The sequence below is a fragment of the Myotis myotis genome, unplaced genomic scaffold, assembly GCF_014108235.1.
Source record: "Myotis myotis isolate mMyoMyo1 unplaced genomic scaffold, mMyoMyo1.p scaffold_m19_p_10, whole genome shotgun sequence".
In the NCBI taxonomy this organism is placed as follows: Eukaryota; Metazoa; Chordata; class Mammalia; order Chiroptera; family Vespertilionidae; genus Myotis; species Myotis myotis.
In genome coordinates this window covers 43,820,289-43,846,442 of record NW_023416314.1, presented here as the reverse complement: position 1 = coordinate 43,846,442, position 26,154 = coordinate 43,820,289, and the positions used below count along the sequence as shown (strand labels likewise).

At 49.0% G+C, this 26,154-nt stretch overlaps 5 protein-coding genes across 8 annotated transcripts in view; 3 read left to right on the top strand and 2 right to left on the bottom strand.

The window, feature by feature from the left end:
- The window catches only part of RRP8 (ribosomal RNA processing 8), a 68,445-nt gene extending 62,108 nt beyond the window's left edge, over positions 1–6,337 (top strand). Inside the window, exon 8 of the transcript XR_004970401.1 lies at positions 6,122–6,337. The gene's annotated coding sequence lies outside the window, so the exon portion shown is untranslated. The remainder of the gene's footprint in view (positions 1–6,121) is intronic.
- Positions 1–7,215, bottom strand: part of DNHD1 (dynein heavy chain domain 1) — a 54,603-nt gene extending 47,388 nt beyond the window's left edge. Inside the window, exons 1-3 of the mRNA XM_036326874.1 lie at positions 7,170–7,215; positions 6,100–6,889; positions 1,488–1,658 (exon numbers count right to left, since the gene is read on the bottom strand). Coding sequence (XP_036182767.1) covers positions 1,488–1,658; positions 6,100–6,889; positions 7,170–7,215 — 1,007 coding nt within the window. The remainder of the gene's footprint in view (positions 1–1,487; positions 1,659–6,099; positions 6,890–7,169) is intronic.
- A 2,369-nt stretch (positions 7,216–9,584) lies between these two features.
- LOC118663311 (RNA-binding motif protein, X chromosome-like) lies at positions 9,585–11,118 on the top strand. Its single transcript, XM_036322767.1, has one exon. The coding sequence runs from the start codon at positions 9,745–9,747 to the stop codon at positions 10,918–10,920; it is 1,176 nt and encodes a 391-aa protein (XP_036178660.1). The 5' UTR covers positions 9,585–9,744; the 3' UTR covers positions 10,921–11,118.
- A 7,214-nt stretch (positions 11,119–18,332) lies between these two features.
- Positions 18,333–19,526, bottom strand: TIMM10B (translocase of inner mitochondrial membrane 10B). The gene is made up of 3 exons (XM_036325246.1): positions 19,412–19,526; positions 19,114–19,209; positions 18,333–18,951 (listed from the first exon to the last, which is right to left on the bottom strand). The coding sequence occupies exons 1-3, from the start codon at positions 19,442–19,444 to the stop codon at positions 18,775–18,777; spliced, it is 306 nt and encodes a 101-aa protein (XP_036181139.1). The 5' UTR covers positions 19,445–19,526; the 3' UTR covers positions 18,333–18,774.
- A 63-nt stretch (positions 19,527–19,589) lies between these two features.
- ARFIP2 (ADP ribosylation factor interacting protein 2) lies at positions 19,590–25,955 on the top strand. 4 transcript variants are annotated; one of them, XM_036325242.1, is made up of 8 exons: positions 19,590–19,744; positions 20,521–20,661; positions 20,911–21,007; positions 21,734–21,852; positions 22,028–22,249; positions 22,790–22,947; positions 23,087–23,261; positions 23,706–25,955. In XM_036325242.1, exons 2-8 carry the CDS (start codon positions 20,563–20,565, stop codon positions 23,859–23,861), a joined length of 1,026 nt encoding a protein of 341 aa, XP_036181135.1. In that variant the 5' UTR covers positions 19,590–19,744; positions 20,521–20,562; the 3' UTR covers positions 23,862–25,955. The 4 variants fall into 4 exon arrangements, with proteins under 4 accessions (XP_036181135.1, XP_036181137.1, XP_036181136.1 ...); XM_036325244.1 differs by having other exon boundaries at positions 19,632–19,744; positions 20,561–20,661; XM_036325243.1 differs by lacking the exon at positions 20,521–20,661 and having other exon boundaries at positions 19,648–19,744.
- Positions 25,956–26,154: the final 199 nt, after the last annotated feature.

Genomic DNA, 26,154 nt, shown 5'->3' with positions numbered 1-26,154 from the left:
GGAAGTTGAATTTCCTGGCTGCTACCAGTACCTAAGTATTTTGGAGGAGGGGCCTTGCAGAGTTGTGACTCAGAATTCTGATGGGAAGGTACCACCTGGCTGGCATTGGTACCTCCCAGAATCACGAAGAGGCTGATGTAGAAAGTGCCGGCTGCTGTCAGGGTGAAGCAGCCTGGTGAAATGCTGACAGGAAGAGCAAGCAAAGGAAGGAGAAAGGCCCTTCTCCTCTTATCCTGTGGTCCAGCCTCCTCCTAGCACCCCTGTTAATCAAGCCTAACAGGAGGCCAGTTGAAAAATGAGAAATGATTTTTCAGTCTCAGCCCAAGTATCAGAAAGCAGAGAGAAGAGTAAAATTAGAACCAAGACACAATTGCTTAATAACTGGCGCAATGCTCTCAGTGAATGTTTGTTGATGAATTGATCAGTAAATGAATGGATGATACAGATCAATAGTGCTATGTAAGTCCAGGAGAAAAAGATCAGTGTATATGGAATGAGGCTCTCAGATACAGCTTAAAAGCATGAGCTGGTCCAGCCTGGCCGGTGTGGTTCAGTGGTTGACCTACAAGCCAAGGGGTCACAGTTCAGTTCCCAGTCAGGGCACATGCCTAGGTTTCGGGCTCAATCTCCAGGGTGGGGCAAGCAGAAGGCAGCCAATCAGTGATTCTCTCTCATCATTCATGTTTCTATCTCTCCCTATCCCTTACTCTCTAAAATCAATAAAAATATATTAAAAATAAATAAATTAAGACAGTCCTAGGTGTAAGTCCTGTTTCCACCACATATGTGGCTTTGGACAAGTCATTTAACTTCTCTATATATCCGTCTACTCATCTCATATATGGAAATAATATGGTGAGGATTAAATAACACATCTCATGTGCTTATTAACACAATGCCTGGTATACAGGAAAGCTCAATTAATGGTAATTATTATTACTTCTGAGAAGAGATGGGACTTGAACGGGGCTTTTGGAAATATGTAAGATTTGGATCTAACGGAAGAAAGGGAATGAATGCCTCTGGAGTCATGTGGGAGGAGGAGACTTGCTTGTATAGCCCCAGAGATCAAACTAAGACTGAGGGGTAATTGTTAAAAGAGAGCAGATTTTGGTTCAGTCTAAGGAGCAGGATGCTTTGGGAAACACAAAACTTCCCTGACACTATAAAGATTTAAACAAACACCCGATTCATGCACTGGAGTTTGGAGAGGTCACCATTAAATTCCTTTCTGAGGTAATGGCCAAACGCTTCTATCATTCTAGGATAGAATAAAGCAGACAGAGCCAAAGGTGGAAGAGGATGACTCAGACAAAAGGCTGTGAGGCTGAGGTGAAGGGAAGGGGGCAGGATACTGGGAGACAGAGGAGAAATATGGGGGGGTGGGGGAAGGGGAGAAAAAATGCAGGAGAGCAGAGAGGATGGAGAGAGAACATGGGAGGAAATCAGGGAGTGGAAGGAGCTGAGGTCTAGGGTTAGGCTTTTACCTAAAGTACCGGCTAGGAGCCACATTGAGGTAGATGAAGTGGATCTTCTTCAGGTATCTCTCTGTCTTCAGAATGGCCATCGCCTGGCTACTCAGGCGGGAAGTCGGAGGGAGGCCGCTAGTGCTGCTCTTTTTGAAGGTCTTTTCAGAAACTTCAGAGTCAAGCTGAGACCTGGATGAGAAAGTCAGGAGAGACAAAGCAGAGCAAAGGGGTCAGGGTGCCACTGTTGGCCGTGAGAGCAGGAGCTGGGTCAGTCTGGTGCTGAGAGGACCTGCTGTGGCACTGTCCGAGCCTTTCTGCCACCTGTGCGAGCACACCCAGTCCATGGGAAGGCACAGTCAGGCAACCACGTTCACAGACATGTGCACAGACAACTCCTTCCTCTGATAAATGACTAGTCACTCTGGATTGATTGCATCTCCTGTGAAGTAGGTATTTTGTAGTGCTGAGTAAAAGCAAGGGGAGTACTTTTATTTTCCCAGCTCATCGCCTTGCAAGCCCACAGCCCTGGATTTCTCCTCTCTGGCAGCCTTCCTAACCTCTAGACCACCTATCTTTGCTCCCATTGTACCCGCTTTCCAACCCTACCTGATCTCCATGCCTGTGACTCTTTCTTGCTCTTCCCAACCTCCAGCTTCACATCCTTTCCTTTCCAGCCAGGACCTAATGGTGCATCCTTCAACCCCCCTCAATCTTCTTACCCTTCTACCACACCAGTCAACAGAATGGATATGAAAAATTTTACCGGGACTAGTAGTGACCTCCAGCGCCTGCGCATGCGCGCACACACACACACACACACACACACACACACACACACACTCACACACACAAACCTCTGAATAATTAAACTTAGACTTAACCAGTCAAAGTATACCAGTGTCGCTAATTGATCCAAACACAGTACCATCCTATTCTAAAGTTCATATCAACAATAGGGTTTATGACCTTGAGGTTGGATCAGGACGTCCTTGTAGTGGTGTAACTGCTATTGAAGGTCCACTTCCTTAACCATTAAAGTCCTCTGTGATCTAAGTAGGTTCAGAAGATCACAGAACCAGGAATATTGGCTCCGTTCTACGTTACTGATGTCCAATCTCCACTGTGGGCTCACTCTACTCCAATGTCTTAGGAAGGGCCCTCAGGCAGCTGCCTCTTTCTGTGTCCTCAGCTGCTGTCCAGGCTTCCACCAACCCCCACCCTATGCCCAACGCTGCCCAGCCCCCAGCCCCTTCCTTCTCTGCCCAGAGAAAACTGAGGCTTTCAGCCATGGACTAACTCCCCCACGCTGGCTGCCTTCCCGCATATTTATCTGTACGGGCTTCCATCCTAAACTTGTCCCCCAGTTTGAGAGGAAGGAGTGTCCTTTCTTCTCTTACAAGGCCCATCCCTCCATTTGTGCTCTGGATCCCCTATACCAGTGGTTCTCAACCTGAGGGTCACGACCCCTTTGGCGGCCGAAAGACCCTTTCACAGGGGTCGCCTAAGACCATCCTGCATATCAGATATTTACATTACAACCCCTAACAGTGGCAACATTACAGTTACGAAGTAGCAACGAACATAATTTTATGGTTGGGCCACAACATGAGGAACTGTATTTAAAGGGCCAGAAGGTTGAGAACCACTGCCTATCCCCTCTTCATGAGGAATTTTCAGTCTGTTCTCCTTACCATTAGCCTATATTTATTCATTCCCTCTACATATATATTTATTGAACACCCACTTCTCAAGCACTGTCTTAAGGGCTATGAACATCCCCCCCCCCTTTTTTTTAAGAGTTCTGCCCAGACACTACTCTTCTTTCAATCTTCTGTCCTACTGTATCTCTCTCCCTATCAAGCCAAACTTCATGACAGAATAGTAAAATGTGATTTCTACTTCATCTCCCATTCACTCCTGAATGCACTACAGTCTGGCTTCCTCCTCACGCAATCCCACTGCAAGACCTCTCACCAAGCTCCTCCTCTGATGTGCTTTCCCCTGACTGTACACACACACCAGAGGAGCAGCTAGATTTTATAGCGCTTCGCACAATTTGTAATTATATGTTACTTATATCGACTTATATAACATTTATCCCCCTAACTAAGCTGTAAGACCCAAGGGAGGAGATGGAGTCCATCTTGTTCGCTTTTGTATCCTCAGCATCTAGCAGCTCCTAATATATATTAAACTTCCATAATACTTATTGAATGAATGAATGCCTTAGAGACCAGTCCTGGAAAACTTCATGCAAATTAAGCCACATTAGCTAGGCCTCAGAGGTTTGACGCCAGGTTCAAGAGAGGGCAGAGAAAACTTGACCCATTCCCTACATCTCAGCCCATTCTCACTTCAGTTACGTTCCCCCAGGAAAGGAAACTTACACGGGGACACAGTGTAAAAGGGAGCCGGCTGGGGTTATTGAAGGCATAAATTGTAAGCGCCGGCCACCTGCCATCAGGGCCTGCCTCTCTGTCCACCATTAGGGCGCTAAGGCTTCAGAGAAAACTTGACCCAGACATTATCTTAGAGCAAAAACTGACAAAGTCGAGCTGGATTAAAGGCAAAACTAGCCAGATCATGAATGTGTCACACACAAGCTGCAAAGCACTTAGAAAATCAACCCATGACCAGCTGGCATGGCTTAGGGGTTGAACATTAACCTATGAATAAGGAGGTTTGGTGCACGAATTTGTGCACGGGTGGGGTCCCTCGGCCTGGCTTGCGATCAGGGCCAATCTGGGCCGTCTCCCCCAGTCCCGATCAAACCAGCCATGGGGAGGGACCACGGGAGGTTGGAGTGACTGCGCGGGAGGTTAGCTGGTCCCGGGAGGTTGGCTGTGAGAGCACACTGACCACCAGGGTGAAGCTCCTGCATTGAGCGTCTTCCCCCTGGTAGTCAGTGCAGGTCATAGCTGCCAGCTGGTCTTCGGATCATCCAGTCCTAATGGTCACTTAGGCATATATATATATATATATATACTGAGTGGCCAGATTATTATGACCGGCCAGATTATTATGGCCACCCCATCCGTACAATGAAGTGAATTAGTTATGCAAAGAATAATAATAATAAAACCTTGAGAGTATTTGCTTAGGAAGTTTTCAATATTCAGTATTTTTGGAAGTGTCAATGAAGTACTGATGGGGTGGTCATAATAATCTGGCCAGTCATAATAATCTGGCCACTCAGTGTATGTATTATATATATATATATACACACTAGAGGCTCGGTGCGCAAAAATTTGTGCACTCGGCAGGGGGGGGAGTCCCTCAGCCTGGCCTGTGTCCTCTTGAGTCTGGGACCCCTCGGGGGATAACCACCTGCTGGCTTAGACTCGCTCCCCAGGGAATTGGGCCTAAGCTGGAAGTCAGAAATCTCTCTGGCAGCCCAGCAGCCCTCAGGGAATGTCCACTTGCCAGCGGGAAGTAGGCCTAAGCTGCAGTCAGATATCCTTAGCGCTGCTGAGGAGGCAGGAGAGGCTCCCACCACCACCGCTGTACTGGCAGCCATCCGCCTGGCTGTGACTGAGCACAGCATCCCCGCACTGACCACTGGGGACAGCTCCTGCATTGAGCGTCTGCCCCCTGGTGGTCAGTGTGTGTCATAGTGACCAGTCATTCTCAGTCATTCTGCTGTTTGGGTCAATTTGCATATTACCCTTTTATTATATAGGATATGCAAGAAAATCAATCCAGAGGATTGGGGAGGGATTCCAAGACTAGAGTTAGAGAACTCTCAGAAAAGGAGGTCTCTGTTGGCATTCTGAAATCCTGAAGAAAGCAATAAGAGCCAGACTCGGGGGAGAGGGTCATCATAGAGGGCCAGGATACCCACACTGGCAAGGCAGGAAGAAGACCCTGGAAGGATCAGAATGAAGTCCCTCTGGCAGTGCTGGCAACTTGAAGCTGCCCTGGAGATGGCTTAGCTCACACTGACGTGAGTGGAAAGGCCCCCAGACAAGCACACATCCAGAAGCATCCCGAGGGGAAGACCTGTACCCAGCATGCAGCACCCAGCACTAGGGCAGCCCAGGGGCGAGGCTCAGGGATTATGAATGAGTGAGAAGAAAACTAAGGCAGCTTCCAGCACCATCTGAGAAAGAAGTCTGGGAACTCAAGCTGTCCTCTGAAGCTTTGGCTTCTTCACAGCTGACTTGATTTTCACAAGTTTCTGCAGTTTCCTGTGGGGATTAACACTAAGAACACTGGGTTAATTTTGCAGACAAAAAGGAAGAGAGGAGCCCTAGCCGGTTGGGCTCAGTGGATAGAGCATCAGCTTGCAGACTGAAGGGTCCTGGGTTCAATTCCAGCCTAGGGCACATGTCTGGGTTGCGGGCTCAGTCCCCAGTAAGGGGCGTGCAGGAGGCAGCCAATCAATGATTCTCTCTCATCATTGATGTTTCTATCTCTCTATCCCTCTCCCTTCCTCTCTAAAATCAATAAAAATATATTTAAAAAACAAAGAAAGAGAGGAGCAGCCTCACACCGGGTTGGCTTGGGGTTAGGCTAGTCACTAAAATCAATAGAGAGCTGCCTTTTGACAACCAACCCCCCCCAGGAGGCACCCATAAACTGGCTTCTTTCTCTGCTCCGCTCAGAACCCCAGACTGGGTCCCTCACTTACTTAGTCTTTTTTCTTCCAACAGGCTCCTCCTCCGTGTCTTCGGTGCCACTGCTTTCATACTGTACGGGGATGTCTGCTGCCAGTGCCAAGGACAGGAGGCCAAGGCCATCTCGCCACGGTGCCTCATTCACAGCCACCTCGGCACCCACAATGCCCAGGCTGTGCTGCAGCTCAGGCAGAGTCAGTGGCCGCAGCCACGTGGCTAACTTTTCCTCTCCTTGCTGCCCACTCCTCCTGGCCCGCACAAAAGGGCATGCTGGGATGAGAGGCCCATGACGGAACCTCTGCTTCTGAAGGCAGCAGTCAGCATGAGAGGCACTCTCTAACAAAGAGGTGTCTTGGGGAAAGGCCTGGTCTATGGCATCGAGGAGGTCCAGCTGGAGCTGGGTTTGGACCCAGGGTGCCCAGCGGTACAGCTGCTCCAGGAAGGGCAGCAGGTCCAGGTGGCCCACGAGCAGCGCTTGGTATGGAGGCAGCAGGCAGAGCACTGCGTGCAGGTAGTGCCAGGCCTCAAGGCTGCAGTCCTGGAGCACAGCTGAGAACAGAGTGCGGAGCTCAGTGACCAGGCGCTGCAGGCCGGGCAGCGACTGAGTCAGCGCCTGCAGGAACTGCCTCTGCCGCCTCTGCTGGTGCTGAGACTCCAGGGCATCATATGGTGCCTCTTTGGGAGATGAGTCTACCCATGTCTTCGAGACCACAAGGAGCTGGGCATCCAACTGCTGGCGAACCGACCTGGCCCACTGCTCAGGCTCCGACTGCCAGTTCCAGGTTCCTGGCTGCTGGGCCTCACCTGCGTGGCACAGACCAGGAAAGGAGCAAGAGAAGGGGGCCTTAGGCTCTGGTCAAGGGATGGTCAGGGTCAAGGGGTTGGGGAAGGAAGAGAGGAGGAGGGACTTAGGACAGGGAAATGGGCGCTGCAGGGCAGAGCCAGGCCAGCAGAGGGCCCTTTCTGGGACCCTCAACCCTACCTACAGCCTCCGCAGCGAGTCTGGTAAGAAGCCCGCCCAGGACAGAGGTGGGGGCCTCCCTGCACAGGTTCCTTCCCACCAGCCAGGCCACTGCCCCCTCACCTGGCCGGAAGGGTACAGGAGGCAAGGTAAGGGAAGGGAGACACATCTGCCGACGAGGTTTCATCAGGGAGCACCTGTTGGGTAAATGGACGAACTTGGACTTGGCTCCTAGACACAGACCACTGCGCGCAGAGTGACTGGCAGACAGACAAGCCTGTGACCTCTGCAGAGGCCAATGGATACACACACGGAAAACCCGCCCAGAGAACCTCGGTTACTGAGGAGCTGTCCCTGGGGTGGAGCCTGCGACCTGCAGAGGACGGGAGCGGGTCGCCAAGGGAGGAAGCAAAGCCCAGTCCTATCTGCGCTGGAGGGGCCGCTGAGGACCCGGACAGGTGGCCGCAGAACTGCTTGGGGGGGGGGGGGGAGGAGGAGGAGGAGGAGGAGGAGGAGGAGGAGGAGGAGGAGGAGGAGGAGGAGGAGGAAAAGGAAGGAGGGATCCTTGGGGGCGTGTGAGGAGGGGGCCTTCCAGGGGACAGCCCGAGAGTGGTCTCCCCTGGGGAAGGGGAGCGGGTCCGTCTCCTCCCGGGGGTTAGAACGGTTACGAGAGCCCTCGCGTGAGGCTCAGCGCTGCCTCCTAGAGCGCCCAGGAGCCAGTAAGCGGCGGGAGGGTGGGGCCCCAGGTCGGGTACGCAGAGGTGAGGGGGGAGGGCCAGGCCGAATGCGCTGGCTGCCTGCACCGCTGGAGGGTCGGCGTGGCTGGTGTAATCCTTGCGCCTGTTTATTCACTGGGCAGCTAAACCAGCGTCAGGCACCAACCACCTGTCTTTGAGACCCTCCCAAACCCCCCTCCTCCCACCTCCGCCATATCCACCTACTCCACCCACCCCCAACTCCTAGCAAGAAGAAATTCTTGATCACAATAAGCTCAAAATAGGGGGTGGGGCTGGGGCTGAATGATTAAAACAAAAATAGTGCTATTTAATGGCTCCGCTTGGATGAATGATGAGTATCTCAAACTTAAAAACTTAAAATGTCCAAAACCGGACTCCTAACTGCCCCCCATTCGTTCTCCCTCTGCCCCAAAGAAATCTGCTGCTTCTTTCACTGTCTTCCCCATCTCAGTAAATGGCAAGGCAATTTTTCCAGTTGCTCAGATGAAAACCTTAGAGTCACCTTTGACTTCTCTCCCTCTCTCCCCCTCCCATCCCCACATCCCATGTCTTATCATTCAGCAAATTTTGTTGGCTATATAGCCTCAAAAATATCCAGAATCCAACTGCTTCTCACTACTTTAAGTGCTACAACCTTGGTCTAAAATCATTCCTGTTGTTGACAGGATTCAATTCTTTGTGGTTGTAGGACTGAGGTCCCAGGTTCCTTCCTGGCCATTAGCCAGGGGCCACTCTCAAGTCTTAGAGGCTCGCTTTATGGCCCCTCCATCCTTAAGCCAGCAACAGTTCTTCAAGCACTTCTCCCGCTTCAAATCTTTCTGATGTCCTCTTCTGCAACCAGCCAAAGAATACTTCCTGCTCTTAAAAAGTTCATGTAATTAGATCAGGCCCACCAGATAATTCCCTTTCCTACAGTCAATTATGCCATATTATATAACTTAATTACCGAAGTAAACTCTATCAGATTCAAAGTTCTAGGGATTATGCAGGGTAGGGTATGTATACAGGGGGTGGGAAATCTTGTGGACTCTTCTTTTTTTTAAATTGATTTCAGAGAGGAAGGGAGAGGGAGAGAGAATCATTGATCAGCTGCCTCCTGCATGCCCCCTACTGGGGTTGAGCCCACAGTATGTACCCTTGACTGGAATCGAACCCGGGACCCTTCAGTCCGTAGGCTGATGCTCTATTTACTGAGCCAAACCAGCTAGGGCCTTGTGGACCATCTTAAAATTCTTCCTACCACACATATACTGTAATAACAAAAAGATCAAAATATACAATTGCCAGAAGCCAGTCCATCCTTGCTGCTTGACACAGTCACTGCAGGGAAGAAACATCTGCACAGCATATGTTTCAAGGGACCTGGCGTATATGGCATACTGTTCTTAATATGTTTGCTCACCTTCTTGGCACTATGTGTTTTAACCAAGGTCACCTCTCCGAGAAAGGTTGTTTCCCCAGGTAGGGATTTTCCCCTGAAGTTAGGGAGGGAATAAAACCCCTTAACTAAATGCCAGGTGGGTAGTTAATCACTTTAACTACGAACAATTGCTCTTAAGCTACATACTCTTTACTCCCTGGAAGGGAGATAAGAAACGCCCTAACCTTTGGAATAGAAATTGATAGGATTAAAATCAACTGGTATAAATACACATGTAACAAGACAATAAAGGACAGAACTTGGCTGGAGATCCTGGCTAGAGAACCTGGCTAGGCTGCTGATCAACTGAATGCTGTGTCTGTGTCATTCCTTCTCCGCCGACTCCATCCACACCTTTGGGAACCCCTGGACCTGCTGGGGTTGGACCCCAACATATGGCGCAGTAGTTCCTGCAGGTTCTCTCTTCCGTCTTCGGAGCCAGTGGCCCTCTCTGTGCTGAGCAGCTAGGAAGCCCCTGTCAGCGAGCTTGTAGGAGCTTTGAAACCGTCGTCACCCCTCCGACTCTTACCAGGAGGGAAACATGGTTGAAGCTGATCGCCCAGAAAAGCTCTTCATTGGTGGTCTCAATACAGAAACAAATGAGAAAGCCCTTGAAGCTGTATTTGGCAAATATGGACAGATAGTGGAAGTACTCTTGATGAAAGATCGTGAAACCAACAAATCGAGAGGATTTGCTTTTGTCACCTTTGAAAGTGCAGCAGATGCTAAGGATGCAGCCAGAGATATGAATGGAAAGTCCTTAGATGGAAAAGCCATCAAGGTAGAACAAGCCACCAAACCATCATTTGAAACTGGTAGGCGTGGACCACCTCCACCTCCAAGAAGCAGAGGCCCTCCAAGGGGTCTTAGAGGCAGAAGAGGAGGAAGTGGAGGAATCAGGGGACCTCCCTCACGTGGACAGCACATGGATGATGGTGGCTATTCCATGAATTTTAACATGAGTTCTTCCAGGGGACCACTTCCAGTAAAAAGAGGCCCACCACCGAGAAGTGTGGGTCCTCCTGCTAAAAGATCTGCTCCTTCAGGACCAGTTCGCAGCAGCAGTGGAATGGGAGGAAGAGCTCCTGCATCTCGAGGAAGAGATAGTTATGGAGACCCACCTCGAAGGGAACCCCTGCCTTCCTGTAGAGATGTTTATTTGTCCCCAAGAGATGATGGATATTCTACTAAAGACAGCTACTCAAGTAGAGATTACCCAAGCTCCCGTGATACAAGAGATTATGCTTCACCACCAAGAGATTATACTTATTGTGATTATGGTCATTCCAGTTCACGTGATGACTATCCATCAAGAGGCTATAGTGATAGAGACGGCTATGGTTGTGATCATGACTATTCAGATCATCCAAGTGGTGGTTCCTACAGGGATTCATATGACAGTTATGGTAACTCACGTAGTGCTCCACCTACAAGAGGGCCCCCACCATCTTATGGTGGAAACAGTCGCTATGATGATTACAGAAGCTCACGTGATGGATATGGTGGCAATCGAGACAGTTACTCAAGCAGTCGCAGTGACCTCTACTCAAGTGGTCGTGATTGGGTTGGCAGACAAGAAAGAGGGCTTCCCCCTTCTATGGAAAGGGGGTACCCTCCTCCACCTGATTCCTACAGCAGTTCAAGCCGCAGAGCACCAAGGGGTGGTGGCTGTGGAGGAAGCCGATCTGATAGAGGGGGAGACAGAAGCAGATATTAAAAACAAAACTTTGGACCTAAATCCCTGTTCAAAGAAACAAACAGAAAGTGGAACCTATTCTGTCATAACTACCCAAGGACTACTAAAAGGAAAAATTGTTACATTTTTTAATTTCCTGTTAAGTTACCCTTCATAATTTTTATGTTCTTGTGAGGAAAAAAGTAAAACATGCAACCAATTGCTGTTTCTCTCTGTCTTGCCCCCTCTTTTCCACTCTCTCTAAAAATCAATGGATGCCCTGACTGGTTTGGCTCAGTGGATAGAGCATCGGCCTGCGGACTGAAGGGTCCCAGGTTCGATTCCGGTCAAGGGCATGTACCTTGGTTGCGGGCACATCCCCAGTAGGGGGTGTGCAGGAGGCAGCTGATCGATGTTTCTCTCTCATCGATGTTTCTGGCTCTCTATCCCTCTCCCTTCCTTTCTGGGAAAAATCAATAAAATATATTTAAAAAAATAAAAAAAAAAAAAAAAAATAAAAATCAATGGAAAAAATATCCTCTAATGAGGATTATAAAAAACAAAACAAAAAACAAACAAACAAACACACTGGTTTTCCAGATAGACAAGGACAGAAGGGAATTCTGTTCAGTAACCTCTACTGAGCCCTCAATACCACCTAAAATTCTAATTGTTTCTTTTGTCAGTTCACTCTTTCATTCTGTGCAAAGACTATTTCAAACTTCCTAACCTCCTGCACTCTCTCATCTTCCATTTTCTACTATTTTACTCTCTGATAACTTCAGCTCATATTAAAAAAAAAAAAAAAAAGAAGAAGAAGAAGAACATATGCTATATCAATCAGGGTTCTCCAAAGAAACAGAACCAATAGGATACAGGTATACAGAGATTTATTTTAAGGAATTGGCTCAAATGATTGTGTGGGGCTGGCAAGTCCAAATTCTGTAGGGTAGGTCAGAATGCTAGACACTCAAGTAGGAGTTAATGCCTCAATCTTGAGGCAGAATTTCTTCTCAGGGAAATCTCAGTTTTTATTTTTAAGGCCTCCAACTGATTAGGTGAAGCCCACCCACATTATTAAGGGTAATTTCTTTTACTTAAAGTCAATCAATTCTGCCCTAGCCGGTTTGGCTCAGTGGATAGAGCGTCGGCCTGCAGACTCAGGGGTCCCGGGTTCGATTCTGGTCAAGGGCATATACCTTGGTTGCGGGCACATCCCCAGTAGGGAGTGTGCAGGAGGCAGCTAATCGATGTTTTCCTTTCATCGATGTTTCTAACTCTATCCCTCTCCCTTACTCTCTTTAAAAAATCAATAAAATATATTTTTAAAAAGTCAGTCAATTGTAGATTTTAATCACATCTATAAAATACCTTCACAGCAATACCTAGAATGGTGGTTGATGAAATAACTGGGTACTATAACTCAGTCAAGTTGACAGGTAAAACTAACCATCACACATGCTATTTACAAGGCACTCTCAATCTCCCAAAACTATATCAAAAATTACTTAGATCTGCCTTCATCCATTCCATCTTCTTTCCCTCCCTAAAGCCAAGCTCTAAACCTTTGCCCTGTAACTATTCTTTCTTCCTTGATTCAACCAACAAATATTTACTGAGCATCAACTGTGTTGGACACTATTTTAGGTAGTTATCTCAGTGTACAAAATGCTAACATTGACAAAAACTGAATTATGAAGCTTACATTCTGGTGGAGGACACAAGTAATAAATAATAAACAAAATGAGTAAACTATATACATGATAGCACTATGGAAAAAAATAGAGCAGGTTAAATTCAGATTCACTTCTGTCTCTTCCTCTAATAAAAAGTCTTCCTTTTGTTATATGACTAGTAGATTGAGCTGGGAGGAGAATGAAAGATGTTCATCCAACAAATATTTATCAAGCACATATTATGTGCTGGGAACTGTGATAAGAAAGCAATGGTGAACAATACAAACATGGACTCTGACCTCATGAGTTACTGATAGAAGTGGATGCCAAAAACATGAAGAATTATGGGAGCTGCAGTCTGGAAAGAGTTCTTTGAGGAAAGAGTATTTGAATTAAATACTCAAGAATGAGTAATTTAGTAGGTGGAGGGAAAGCATTGCAAGCCAGAAAACAGCAGGTACAAAGGCCTTGAGATGTAAGTATATGACAGGTTAGAGGAATCAAAAGGCTAGTGTGGTTAGAGCAGAGAGGAGAGAGAGGTGTGGTTTCAGTCCAATTCAACAAACAATACTGACAGTCCAGTGTTTGAGTCACTTATAAGATACAGCTGAGGTGGGCAGGAGCTAGATCATGCAGGGCCTTGTAAGTCATGTACAGAATGTCAGTTCTTATCCTAAGAATGGGAAGCTGTTGCCAAGTTTTAAGCATCACTTTGTGTTTTCTGGTCTGTTGGAGGGGTGCAAAAGCGGACATAGGGAGCAGCAGCAATTGCAATAATCCTGATGGGAGACTGTGAAGATGCAGAGAAACAGACAGAATCCAGGGATATGTAGAAATAGGAGTTGGCAATTGAATGAAGGGATGAGGGAGGTTTCTAGCTTCTGCAACTGAAGGACTCTCCTGGAGAAGAGTTTATGAGGAAACATGTAGAGCTGAGGATTTTTTTATTTTTATTGATTTTTTACAGAGAGAAAGGGAGAAGGATAGAGTCAGAAATGTCGACGAGAAAGAAACATCGATCAGCTGCCTCCCGCACACCTCCCACTGGGGATGTGCCCACAACCCAGGCACATGCCCTTGACCGGAATCGAACCTGGAAACCTTCAGGCCGCAGGCCGACGCTCCATCCACTGAGTCAAACCGGTTAGGGCTAGCTGAGGATTTTTAAAAACTAGATATATTTTTATTGATTTCAGAGAGGGAGAGAGAGATATAGAAACATCAATGATGAGAGAAAATCATTGATCAGCTGCCTCCCGCACGCCCCCTACTTACTGGGGATTGAGCCTGAAAACTGGGCATGTGCCCTTGACTGGAATCGAACCCGTGACCTTTCAGTCTGCAGGCTGACACTCTATCCACTGAGCAAAACCGGCTAGGGCAGGATGTTTTTGAGATAACCTAAGTGGAGAGGTCAATCAAGTGGCTCAGAGGAGGGATATGGGAGTCATCAGTAACCAAAGCTCAGAGTGGGGATGAAACAATCCTAGAAAAAATAGGCTGAGAAAGAACAGGACCCAGAGAAACTTTTAGATTTAAAGGCTGAAGGGGGGAGGGGAGGGGGGGGGGCGGTGAGCCTGCAAAGGAGGCTAAGAAGCTTTGGCCAAAGAGGTAGTAGTTAAGTATGTGAGTGGAATCGCAGATGCTAGGGGAAGACTGTTGATGATAAACTAGTCAATATGCTACTGAGAAGGGAAAGTAAGCTGAGGACTGCGAAATAGCCACTGAGTTTAGGAATGTGAAGGTCACGTGGTGAGCCAGTGTGACCTCAGTATGAACTATTTCAATAGAATAAAGGTTGTAGAAGTCAAAACAGACTGGGTGGCCCTGGCCAGTGTGACTCAGTTGATAGAGCACTGAAGGGTCATGTGTTCGATTCCCAGTCAAGGGCACATTCCTGGGTTGCAGGTTTGATCCTGAGCCTCAGTTGGGGCATGTGTAGGAGGCAACCAATCTATGTTTCTCTCTCTCTTTGCCTCCCTTCCTTCCACTCTCTCAATGGAAAAATATCCTCAGATGAGGATTGACAAAAAACAAACACCAGATTGGGTGGAGGAATGGGATGGAGAGAGCCAAAGTATTCAACTGCTTTCAGTATAAAGTGGAAAAACAGGTTGGTAGCTGGAGAGGAAATGAGGTACAGAGTGGTTTGTTTTTCTATCAAGGGAGAGTTTAGCATGTTTAAACACTGATGAGAATTTAGTAAAGTGGGGAAAAGTCAGCCATTCCCAAAGAAGGAAGGACTAGGATTCAGGGCACAGGAATAGGCACTGGCCTTAAGAGGAATGCTGGGCCGGTTTAGACATACATTTATCTATGTATCCAAAAAAGATGAAAGGTAAGGAAACACAGTCTATCCCAAGAGAATCACTAGAATTTAAGCTCGATAGGAATAAAGAGAAGGTAGAAGCAATGACCTGACTGCCCCAGTGACTCAAAAAACAATAAGGAATAGTTCAATCAAGTGAAAGGAATATGGTCAGTGAATAAGATGCAAGTAATAGTGTTTTGAAGATAAGAGCAGTTGGAGGTGAAGACAATGGCCAGGACATAATTATGGGAGTGGATGCCCAAGAAAGTGGAAATCACTAGATTGTGTCAGAGAACTAAGAGACCAAAATACTGGAGTGTCCACATAAACATAAAAGTATCAATGAGTGGACAGGAAGACAAAGGAATGTAGGAGAGTGGTAGTTACTAAGGACAAATAACGAGAGGGTGGTACACTTGAATAGCCTCAAAGGTACAGGAAGTCACCCATTGTCTTCACTAGCAGAGAAGTGCAAATAAGGATCTCCGAACGCTGGTGAACCTTGAACCCATGGCAAGGGCCAGAGTTATGCACCGATTGTCTAGTCCAGACAATGGGGGCTCAAGTTATTTCCTGATCAAATAGTCTCAGAGTAAATCCTCCAGTATTTACTGACCTTTAAGATAGTCTGTCTGCTACCAAAATTGCCTGTCTGCCTAAGGGCTTCATTTGTATCCAAAGTTGAATAAAATGTTGGCGAAGCCTGGGCACCAGTAGAAATCCTTCCCCTTGAGTTGGGCTTGCCCACCTGGCCCCCAATATTTCCAAATTATTTCTTGTCTCATCTCTTTCATTTGCATGTGGCCCCTCCTCCAGATCCTGAACCCTGAACCACGCGGGACATGGGGGAACATTCACAAAAGGAATCAGACTTTGCAAAGGAATGGGCAGTTATGCTCTGAAGCCAGAATGACAGGAACACTAACCCTCTCTCCAATGTCTGTGGTAATCAGATAAAGTTTTGTCAACATTTATTCTCATTGTGCTTGAAACATCACATGTGCTCATTATGCTAATGGCAAGACCTGAGGGAGACTCCAGCAATAATGGAAGATGGATAGTAGGAATAAGGTTCTTATAAATATTAAGAGAAAAGAACCAGGACAGAAGATATTGGAAATTTAAGAAAGAGACTAATTGATGGATCAGACTGAGGGACACTTTTTTCTCCATGCCTGGGGGTGAGGTTTGGTACAGATAAATAAGCAAATAGCTCTGGAAGTTCAAAGACCTTCTATGTTCCTAGCCCTTCTCCAGTAATTATTAATTACATGACTTGGAAACACAGATCATTCATAATCATCTGGCAGTTTAATTACAGTAGGGCCTTGACTTACGAGTGTCCCGACTAACGAGTTTTTTGAGATACCAGCTGTCTCTCGGACGATTTTTTGCATTGAGTTGATAGAGTACTTTGTTAACGAGCTTGGTCTCGGAACGAATTAAACTCGTAAGTCAAGGCCCCATTGTACAAGGAAGTTTGTTGCAAGGACACCCACAAATGTTGATGTGGAAGAATCCTTCCACCAGCAGTACAATATCCTGGATCCCTATTTCCTTGTGTCTGGAAATTGGGAAGTTCACAAGCTGATTTCCTGCATTTATACTTTCCAAGGAAAGAATTTTATTAGGTAGACATGAAGCCACTTTGTAAGGAAGTTTCTGGCCAGCAACTTTTACTTTCCAATAAACCTTTCTATTCAAGATTTGTTCATGGGACAGCAGCTAGCTAAAAGGCAAAAAGTAATAGGAACCACTTTTCTCAACAGGTGACTATGTATATAAGATACATAGTACATTCTGGATTCTTGCTTCCTCATCTGTTAAGAGGGGGGGGATAATACCTCTTACTTGTACTTTTGTCATAAAGATTAACTAAGGTAAAGCATGACATATACCAACATCAGAACCTATACAAAGTAGGGGCTCAATAGATATAATTTTGAGAGGTAGCCTGTTATAGTATAAAAACAAAAACATGGATTTTAAAGTCAGATCTGTTTGGGGTTTTTTTTAGAGAGGAAAGGAGAAACATTGATTTCTTGTCCCACATATTTATGCACTCATTGGTTAATTCTTGTATGTGTTCTGACTCAGGATTGAATCTCCACCTTGGCTCATCATTGCTGGAGTCTCCCTCAGGTCTTGCCTTTGGCATAATGAGCACATGTGATGTTTCAAGCACAATGCTCTAACCAACCGAGCTACTTGGCCAGGGCAAGTCAGATCTGTATTTTAATACAGGGTCTACTATTAGAGAATTTCAAACTCCTGAGCTATACGAGGGAGAAAACTGTGTGCTTTGTGGGTGTAGGAAGTTATTTTTATTATTGTGGGAACCAATGTCTAAAAGCTTCCATTTCCACTGTAAAAAAATGAAACATGGTCAGTTGATGGGGAATAGTTGAGGGTGAGGTGAAGAATTAAGGAGAGCAGTAAGGTGTAATAACTGCCATGTTAAGGACAGTGAATAGACCAGGAACCCACAAAGGGTTGCTTGTTGGTAATGATGGCTTGGTTGAGGTTGGAACCTTAAATACTTAGTGACATTCATTACACAGCTGTATTTTTCTCTAGAAGTTTGAATGGAGGAACAGAAAAGATTGAAAAGCTGGAATGATACAAAGGACACAAGAGCCGAACCGGTTTGGCTCAATGGATAGAGCGTCGGCCTGCGGACTGAAGGGTCCCAGGTTCGATTCCGGTCAAGGGCATGTACCTTGGTTGCAGGCACATTCCCCGTAAGGGGCAAGCCAGAGGCAGCTGATTGATTTCTCTCATTGATGTTTCTAACTATCCCTCTCCCTTCTTCTCTGTAAAAAATCAATAAAATATATTTAAAAAAAAAAAAAAAAGGACACAAGAGCAGCAAGAAAATGTGGTGATGGAGTGATAGGTCATTCACACTGTTGAAAGCAGAAGTAAATTCCACAACTGGGAGGAAATAAAAAGAATGGATAGGTGGGGACTAGAAATCACAGAACAGGCAGAGTGGAAACGTGGGGTAAAGGTGGAAGAGCTGGAATTAATTATAAATAAGCAGTGAGACAGAAGTAACATTAAAGAAGCCCCATAGATTTTGCTTATCCCTTCCTTTCCACAACCACCACCATCATTTCTCTCTTGGATTTCTTTATCTCAAGCCTGACCATATTGCAGAATATAGGCCCTCAAGTTTTCCCCTTTCTGATCACCCCTGAAGCAAAAAAAAAAAAAAAAAAAAGTCTTCTTAGAAAATAGTAAAGAAGTAACAACTTGGGGATATGGTTAAAGTTTCAGAACATTCAGAATTTTTATAGGTTTCATCTGTTCTGAAGTTACTGATTTATAAGGAGGTAGTCCCCCAAAACCCTGTTGTCCTTAGATGTCTCCTCTTTTCTCTAAATCTAGCAGAATTCCCTCTTGCAAGACACAATCCACACACAAAAAGTTATGAATGAATGCATACCCAGCTCACAAGTGAGCCATTAAAGTCAGACAGATTTTATTTAATGACAGCTGGACAGAGCTCCTATTTTCTCTGTCATCTGGCGAGGAATCGCCTTCCTGTTGCTATTACCAACCTTAAAAAATTGCATCCACACACCTCGGTTTAACCAGGTGCCTGGGGAATGAATGCTGAGGTTTTCCTTCTACACATAGAAGGCAATTTCCCTGCTGCCAGGGTTGAAGCCAGCAGATATGCACTGACAAATAAAGGATGGTGCTAGTCAAGTGGGCAGAGCTTCTCCGCCCAAAACATAAACCAAACGGAATGAAAGCGGGTTTATTAGCTCCAGAAAAATGAGCAACAGCACCCAGCTCTCAGGCAACTCCTCACTCTCTATACGGGCTGCACCCAGCCCAAGGTCCACTGGCTCCTTCAATGTGAGGGTCCATCCAGTGCCTCCCTTCCTGGGTTGGGGATGGCTAGCTGGCTGTGGGCGAGTTTCCCGGCTGTTCAGCAGCAGCCCCTGGCCCAGCGGAGGCAGCCTCGTAGTCTGCGATGCGGCGCTGCACCAGGGCAGGCATGAGCTGCACATAGGCGGCCATGAGGCGGTGGTTGGAATGGATCAGCTTCCCAGCACAGCTGTGCAGGCAGGCCTCCTGGAGGGAAGACAGGGTGGAGGCAGAGGCCAAAGGTGGCCTGTCAGGTGCGTCTCCTGTCTTCCCCTTCCCAGCCTAGGGGCGAGGGTAAAGGAAAGACTCGGCCAAAGGTTGAAGGGAAGTTGGGGAGGAGGAAGAGTGGCTCCCTACTCGGTTCCCCACCTCCTCAGCATCCAGGGCTCGGTGGTGCAGGCTGGGCACGCAGCGCTGGAAGCAGAGTTCCGTCATCCGATTGTAGACCAACAGGAAGTCCCGCAACTGGAAAAGAAGGGGACCAAGGACTCAGCGATAAGGGGGCCCACACCTCAATTCGGGGTCGCGCCGCCTCGGCGTTTCCTGGGACCGCGCACTACGGCCCTTGTTCCCAGCCCTTGGCCCCCTGGCTCTCCGGGGTCCCGCCCTGCGGACGGTGATGCGAGCTGAATGTAAGGTCCCGAAGCCACTTCTAGCTGCTACTCACATTCCTCAGCTGCTGCTGATGCTGCTGCTCCATCCCGGCTCAGGAGCACACCCGCCCTTACTTCCGTCACAGCGTCTCGGTCACGCCCCGGAAGTAATCTCCGGAAGATTTTCCCCGAGAACTGAAGGGTTGGTTCAAGGATCGCCCTGCCCCCTAGCTCAACGTCACTTCCGCCCTTACAAACTGCGACGTGGCCGGCTTCTTCTGCCCGGGAGTGGACGTCACTTCCGCCGAATCCCTGACCTGCTGCTAGGATCGCGACGGGAACGGGAGCCCGAGGTCCCCGCGCGGACCGGGCCTGGCGCCCCGAGGGGAAGAGCAGCCCGGCCCGAGGTGAGAGGGGCGTACTTAGTCAAGTGGAAGTTGAACGCATGAACCTGTCCTGAGGGCAAGATACCTCTGAGCTCAGGGAAGGATGAGGACACACCTGATGCCCAGGTGTATGGGGTGGGGGTGGGGGGATAGGGAAACACACCTGGGGAGACATAACTGACTTTGGAAGGGTTCAACTCTATCCTGGGAAAAAGAGGCTTTTCCCAGAGGCCGAGAACATACACCAACTGATTCAACTAAGGCCTGGTGGAGAGGGCGAGGAAGAAAAGGTGCATGGGGTGGAGGAGGGGGAGATCACTTGAAGGAAAGGGGGAGACACACCAAAGGAGTGTGCAAGGTCAAGCCCTGGGTGACATACCTGAGCCCTGGAAAGGGGTTCATCTCCTGATGGGGAGAAACACCTGCATGGGGATAAGCTCCAAGAGAATACAGACTTGATCCATTTTGTTCACTGCTGTATTTCCAGGGCCTCAAATAGTGCATGGCACATAGTAGGTACTCAGTCAGTGTCTGTTGAACGATTGAATGGATGAATGATCACGGAGTCCTGGTGGGGCTGGCGAGTCAGGAGAAGACACCTGAGGCCTGGGTGTGCATGTGGAAAACTATGCACCTTGGAGGGGAGAGATACATATGCTACCTGACGAAAGGAGTGGCAGCCAAATCAGGACACTCAAGCCCTGGGAAAACCTCTAAAACCTCAGAAATGGAAGGGGGGACCTTTCTCTTCTGGAGACCTGGCCAGTTTCCAGAACTGTCTGTGTTGGGCTTTGCAGGGCGCTGGGGTGGAGACATTGACTCCGGTCCCTTCCCTAGCCATGACGGACGGGATCCTAGGGAAGGCAGCCACAATGGAGATCCCCATCCATGGGAATGGCGAAGCTGGGCAGCTTCCCGAAGATGATGGTCTGGAGCAGGTGCTTCTGTTTGATTTTTCTCCTTATTGTCTCATTTTAGGAATCCCAACTCATAAACCCTAGGCTATTTTAGTCGCCTTCCCTAATTTATCTAACTCCCTTCAATCTTTTTACAAATTTTCGTTTTGATTCTGTGCAGACTTCCCTTGTGTGCTCTCTCTATGATGCTTCAATCCAAGCTTGTTCTCACCCCCAAAATGCTTCAGCTGCCCTTATGTTCCTGAAGCCCCCCTCTTCTCTGGCCTATAGGACCTCCAGCAGGTGATGGTGTCAGGACCCAACCTCAATGAAACCAGCGTTGTGTCTGGTGGCTATGGGGGCTCTGGTGATGGACTCATCCCCACAGGTATGAATGATCAGACCAGGACAGGAAGCTTGAGTGAGGATGGGGAGAGGAATGGTTCTGGGGAGCACAGGCTATGTCTGAGAAAGCTTGAATTATCTTGAGAGATCTTGGAAACTCCTGCTAGTGTGAACCCTATGGAGTCCTCACCCCAAGGCCAGTTCCCAGGGTTGTCCAACTGCTCCCATTTGCCATTTCCCCTGAGGTGCAGCCTTTTTCTCCGCTGCCACCACCTGAGTCACGTTAGGGACGCTTCCACAGAAGTTTCCCCTGCTCTAGAGCTTGATGCTGATTTGGATCTTTATGAGGCTTCTCAGAGTTGGTTCTTTAGACTCTAAAATTTAGAGGAATAAACAGCCCGGAACCTCACAGACTGTGATACCACATGGGAATGTCAACCAGGTTTCCTGTTACCAGGACCCACCATCCTTGACCTTCTAGCCCACCTTCTGTGTATTTCCTTCTGTTTCCTCTGGCCCTATCCACCTCCCCCCCCCCCGCCCCCCCCATCCTCACCACCACCTCAGAGGAGGTCAGATGTATATTAGGATTTGGGTTTCAGGGCACAAGATATGAGTTCCTCCTAGTGAGTAGGAGAATCTAATTGTCTCTAGCTTCTGCTCCTTCAGGAAAGTCATTTTCAGGTGCTGGGAGGGAAGAATGGGTGGAGCCACAGAGGTGTCTGGTTGTATCTGAGAGAGGCTGGTGTCAGAGAACTTGGTCCTTTAGGGTCTGGCCGCCATCCATCTCACAGTGCCACTCCTGCTAGCCCTGGAGATGAGGTGGCTCGGGGCATCGCTGGAGAGAAGTTTGACATCGTCAAGAAATGGGGCATCAACACATATAAGGTGGGACTCAAGCACCTCTCCCTTCCCCCAAACACCCATGGGTCCCTTTCCCCTTCTCCCAGATCCTAATATTTCATCTATGGCTGAGACTAGGAGTCTGGGTATACTGGGGTACATACCTGTTGTGGGGGCAGGGTGCTAGGGTCTCTGACTGATTCCCCCACTTCCCCATCAGTGCACAAAGCAGCTGTTATCTGAGCGATTTGGCCGAGGCTCTCGGACTGTGGACCTGGAGCTAGAGCTGCAGATTGAGTTGCTGCGTGAGACGAAGCGCAAGTATGAGAGTGTCCTGCAGCTGGGCCGGGCACTGACAGCCCACCTCTACAGCCTGCTGCAGACCCAGCATGCACTAGGTGACGCCTTTGCTGACCTCAGCCAGAAGTCCCCAGAGCTTCAGGTGCCTCGGCCAGGCCAACGAGGGTGGGGGGACTGGGCCCAGGCCCTCCCAGGCAGTCACCCCTCAGCCTCCCTCCCTCCCTCCTGCAGCCCAGAGGGAGAACCCCTACAGGGTGGGCCCAGCCCTGCCCCCAGCAGCACTCACCTGTGGAGGCAGCTTAAGGGTTTGTACAGAGGTCCAGAAGTTGGAGGGGCTGTGGGAGGCGGCACACTGGGTGCCTCACAAGTAACCCTTCTCTGCATTTGTGAGAATGCCTTTGATGCTCAGCCTAATCCGAGCCCCTCCCTTGCCTGCTGCACTAGCTTTCTCTGTTCTAGTCCTGTGAACTTATCTGAGAACCCCACCCCCACATTCCCACCCCAGGCATCCCCAGGGTGGCCCCACTAACTTTCTGGCTAAGAGAGCCTTGCTGGGGGCAGTCCTTGGTTGTTCCAGTTTTGATGGCTGCTTCCTCCCTGGGGAAGAGGGGAATGAAGGGCCCTACAGCTCCAGTCAGGTCGGGACTCTTTCTCAAGGCCTGTCCCTCCCTTCTGCCCTCAGGAGGAATTTGGCTACAATGCAGAGACACAGAAGCTGCTGTGCAAGAATGGAGAGACACTGCTAGGGGCTGTGAACTTCTTTGTCTCTAGCATCAACACATTGGTCACCAAGACCATGGAAGACACACTCATGACTGTCAAACAGTATGAGGCTGCCAGGTGTGGGCACTGGCAGGGCCTAGGGCTTTGGGAGTTGGCTGGCTTGGGTGGAAATTTGAGGTTAGGGTCATAAGAATTCAGGAAGGAAGAGTGTGGAGGACAAAGGGCTGGAGATGAGCCTATATCACCCCCTCCCCAGGCTGGAATATGATGCCTACCGTACAGACTTAGAGGAGCTGAGCCTAGGCCCTCGGGATGCAGGGACGCGTGGTCGACTTGAGAGTGCCCAGGCCACTTTCCAGGCCCATCGGGACAAATATGAGAAGCTGCGGGGAGATGTGGCCATCAAGCTCAAGTTCCTGGAAGAAAACAAGGTGCCAACCCCACCCCGTTGACCCCAGCCCATCTTCCCATCTGTAACAACGACCCTCCCCCCCAGACCCTGCCCATCGTTGGATGGAGTAATGCAGTCTGACCAAGGAGTGGGATCTTCTCTTAGCCCCCTCAACCCCTGGACCTTTCCGGGTCCCCCTCCTTCCAATCCCTGGCCCTTTTCTGTTGAAGAATTGACTGCTGGTCCCAGGATCATGACAGAAAAATCATACCCTGAGTTGTGGTACCAGAACCCCAGCCCCAGCAAATCAAGTCAGGTTTCTCCCATCAGCTTAACCTTTCTCCTTTGATTCCCTCGGTGGAGTTCAAACCCCACCCCCAAAGCACCATCAGAGCAGAATGCATGCATCCCTGGTCTGGTCTCAGGCTCAGCCCCTCAAGAAGGGCACCTGAGTCCAGCCTCAGCTGACCCTCTGGACCCCCAGATCAAGGTGATGCACAAGCAGCTGCTGCTCTTCCACAATGCTGTGTCCGCCTACTTTGCTGGGAACCAGAAACAACTGGAGCAGACCCTGCAGCAGTTCAACATCAAGCTGAGGCCTCCAGGAGCTGAGAAGCCCTCCTGGCTAGAGGAGCAGTGAGCCGCTCCCAGACCAACCTGGCTGTCATAAAGACACTGGGAGGGGCAGTCCCAGGGTGGGGGAGATCGGACATGGGATATCCCTTGCCACCTGCCCTCAGGCGTGGGCTCCTTTCCCCTTGCTGGGGCCTGACACCAGTTTTGCCCACATTGCTGTGGGTAGGGATGGGGCCTGCAGGCCTAGCAGTTGCTGCCCTGTCCCTTATCTTCCTGGCCACTGGGCTTTGTTCCCAGATCTTTTCCTTCCACTCCACAGCCAAAGGCTATGACAAAACCACTCCCTGGCCAATGGTATTGCTCAGGCCTATCCCCAGCTCCTGGGGTGTGCCCCCGACCAATGGCAGAGCCTCAAAAGGCCCTGTCAGCCAAAGGCAGCTCTTCTTGGGCTCCCCTGGGCCAATGATGTTGCCTCCAGTACCCTTTGTCCCTCCTCTATGCGTGCCCATTGCAGAGAAAGGGACTGGGACCAAAGGGGTGGGAATAATGGGGAGCCCCATTTCTGGCCCTGCATCAGAATGGGCATCCCCTCACCTATCCACCCAGTTTAATTGTGCTTAGAGCCCTGGAAGATTGGGACCTAGCACTAGGAATAAACCTTTCATAAAAGCAGGCCCAGTGAGGTCAATTTGTGGGGGACTCTAGGAGGGTGGGCTGGGTAGAGGAATGCTCAGTCTAATACACCAAAACCCTATCAAGTCAGAAGAGCTGGGGACAGACAACTGAAGTCAGAGGTTTCCAGAACAGTCTGAGGACCCACTCTCCTCCTCCAGACCCAGGTTGAGCAAAAGCTTCATTTGCCCTTTAGGCCAGCACCAAGATAGCTAAGGATCTCAAGAACACAGGGCCCAAGGTGGGTTGGGCCCGCTGGCCATTATGCATTCATTGATACAGCAAATATTTACTGAGAGCTTTTACTTGCCTGGCACTGCCCTAGCCCCTGGGGAAACATCAGTGAATAAAGCACAGTCCCTTCCCACAGTGCTTATGGTCTAGTGAGGAATAGACAAGTAAGTAACCAGGCAACTACAATACGGTGATAAGTACTAGGATACAGAAGTTCAGGGAGCTATGGGAGCACAGAGGAGGGGCATCTCTCCTAGACTGGAGTGGAGATGGGCATGTCAACTTGAAAGCTGAGAGAAAGGGTATTCAGACAGCCAGAAAGAGTAAAGAGCATCGTAGGCTGAGAGGCCAATATGTGAAGGCCCTGAGTAGGAATCTGGAGGAATTAATGGAGTTTCACCGGGAGGAAAGATGAAGGGGAGTGGCTAGAGGAAGACTACAGAGGTAAGGTAGTAAGAGCTCAGGCTAGGCCTGCCTCTTCCGGCCGATTAAGGACTTCTGCCCTTTGGAGAAGAGGAGCCATGAGGCCTTTTTGGCAGAAGTCTAGGGTCTAGGAAAGTAGTCCTGGTGAAGCTTAAACTAGTGTAACACACCCCGGTTCCCTCATAGCCGGTAGTCTAGTAGCTCTGGTCCAGTCTCCAAAGCAAGCGTGAGTCCTGTCTGAGGCGCATCACAGCGCTGGAACACCTGTGCCGGGGGCCTGAACTCAGGTGGATGAGAGGTTGAGGCAGTTTCCAGGGACCCTGTTGAGCCCAAAATCTGAACCTTGTCTGAGGCAGGAAAGCTCTCCAGCAGCACTGTAATTGGGCCGGAGCTCAGGTGCCATCACCTCTGCTCCTTGGCTAAGGAGAGCCCCAGGATGTTTCAACACTCCCCTACTTGCGAGGACTGGAGGAGGGGACACCCCCAGCAGATGCTCCCAGCACTGAGATCCAGGTGCAGCCCGACTTCGCCCTTTGTCACAGATACTGCAGCTCCCAGGCAGGCTTCCTGGGCTTTGGTCAGCCTGCAATCACCTGACTGCAGCTTGATTATTAGGAGAGGGGTGACCCCCACTTTGTGAAACACTGGGTGACTGGAGGCAGGACCTTAACACAGAGCTCAAACAAACGCTGGCTACACCACTTTCTAGCTGAGTGATCAGGGTTAACTTCTAGGGAGCGGGCCCTCAGTTTCTTACATTGTATAACACGGCTAATAAAAGAAGCTACCTATTAACAATATGAGTATTAAAGGAGATAATATATGTAAAGAGGTTCGTTGTGTGTCTGGCCCAATATAAGCACTCAGTCCCTGTGAACTGTTGTTATAATTTTTGTTATTTTCCACGGGGGCTGCTTTCCCCCAATGCGATGATTCTGAGAATTGCTCTGGTCTCTGGAGTGGGGAAGGGAGTCGCTGGGTGGTCGGAACCGTAATTTCCTCGCCGGGGTTGCCCCTCAGGGAGAGCC

What these genes read in the sequence shown, in the direction of transcription:
- TIMM10B (XM_036325246.1), bottom strand. Translation starts at nt 19,444, where the DNA reads ATGGAGCAGCAGCATCAGCAGCAGCTGAGGAAT. An exon ending in ATCAGCAGCAGCTGAGGAAT is followed by an intron (nt 19,210 to 19,411) that starts GTGAGTAGCAGC and finishes CTTCTTTTCCAG; the next exon opens with TTGCGGGACTTCCTGTTGGT. An exon ending in GAGCCCTGGATGCTGAGGAG is followed by an intron (nt 18,952 to 19,113) that starts GTGGGGAACCGA and finishes TCTTCCCTCCAG; the next exon opens with GAGGCCTGCCTGCACAGCTG.
- LOC118663311 (XM_036322767.1), top strand. Translation starts at nt 9,745, where the DNA reads ATGGTTGAAGCTGATCGCCCAGAAAAGCTCTTCATTGGTGGTCTCAAT.
- ARFIP2 (XM_036325242.1), top strand. Translation starts at nt 20,563, where the DNA reads ATGACGGACGGGATCCTAGGGAAGGCAGCCACAATGGAGATCCCCATC. An exon ending in GGGGCATCAACACATATAAG is followed by an intron (nt 21,853 to 22,027) that starts GTGGGACTCAAG and finishes CTTCCCCATCAG; the next exon opens with TGCACAAAGCAGCTGTTATC. An exon ending in AGAAGTCCCCAGAGCTTCAG is followed by an intron (nt 22,250 to 22,789) that starts GTGCCTCGGCCA and finishes TTCTGCCCTCAG; the next exon opens with GAGGAATTTGGCTACAATGC.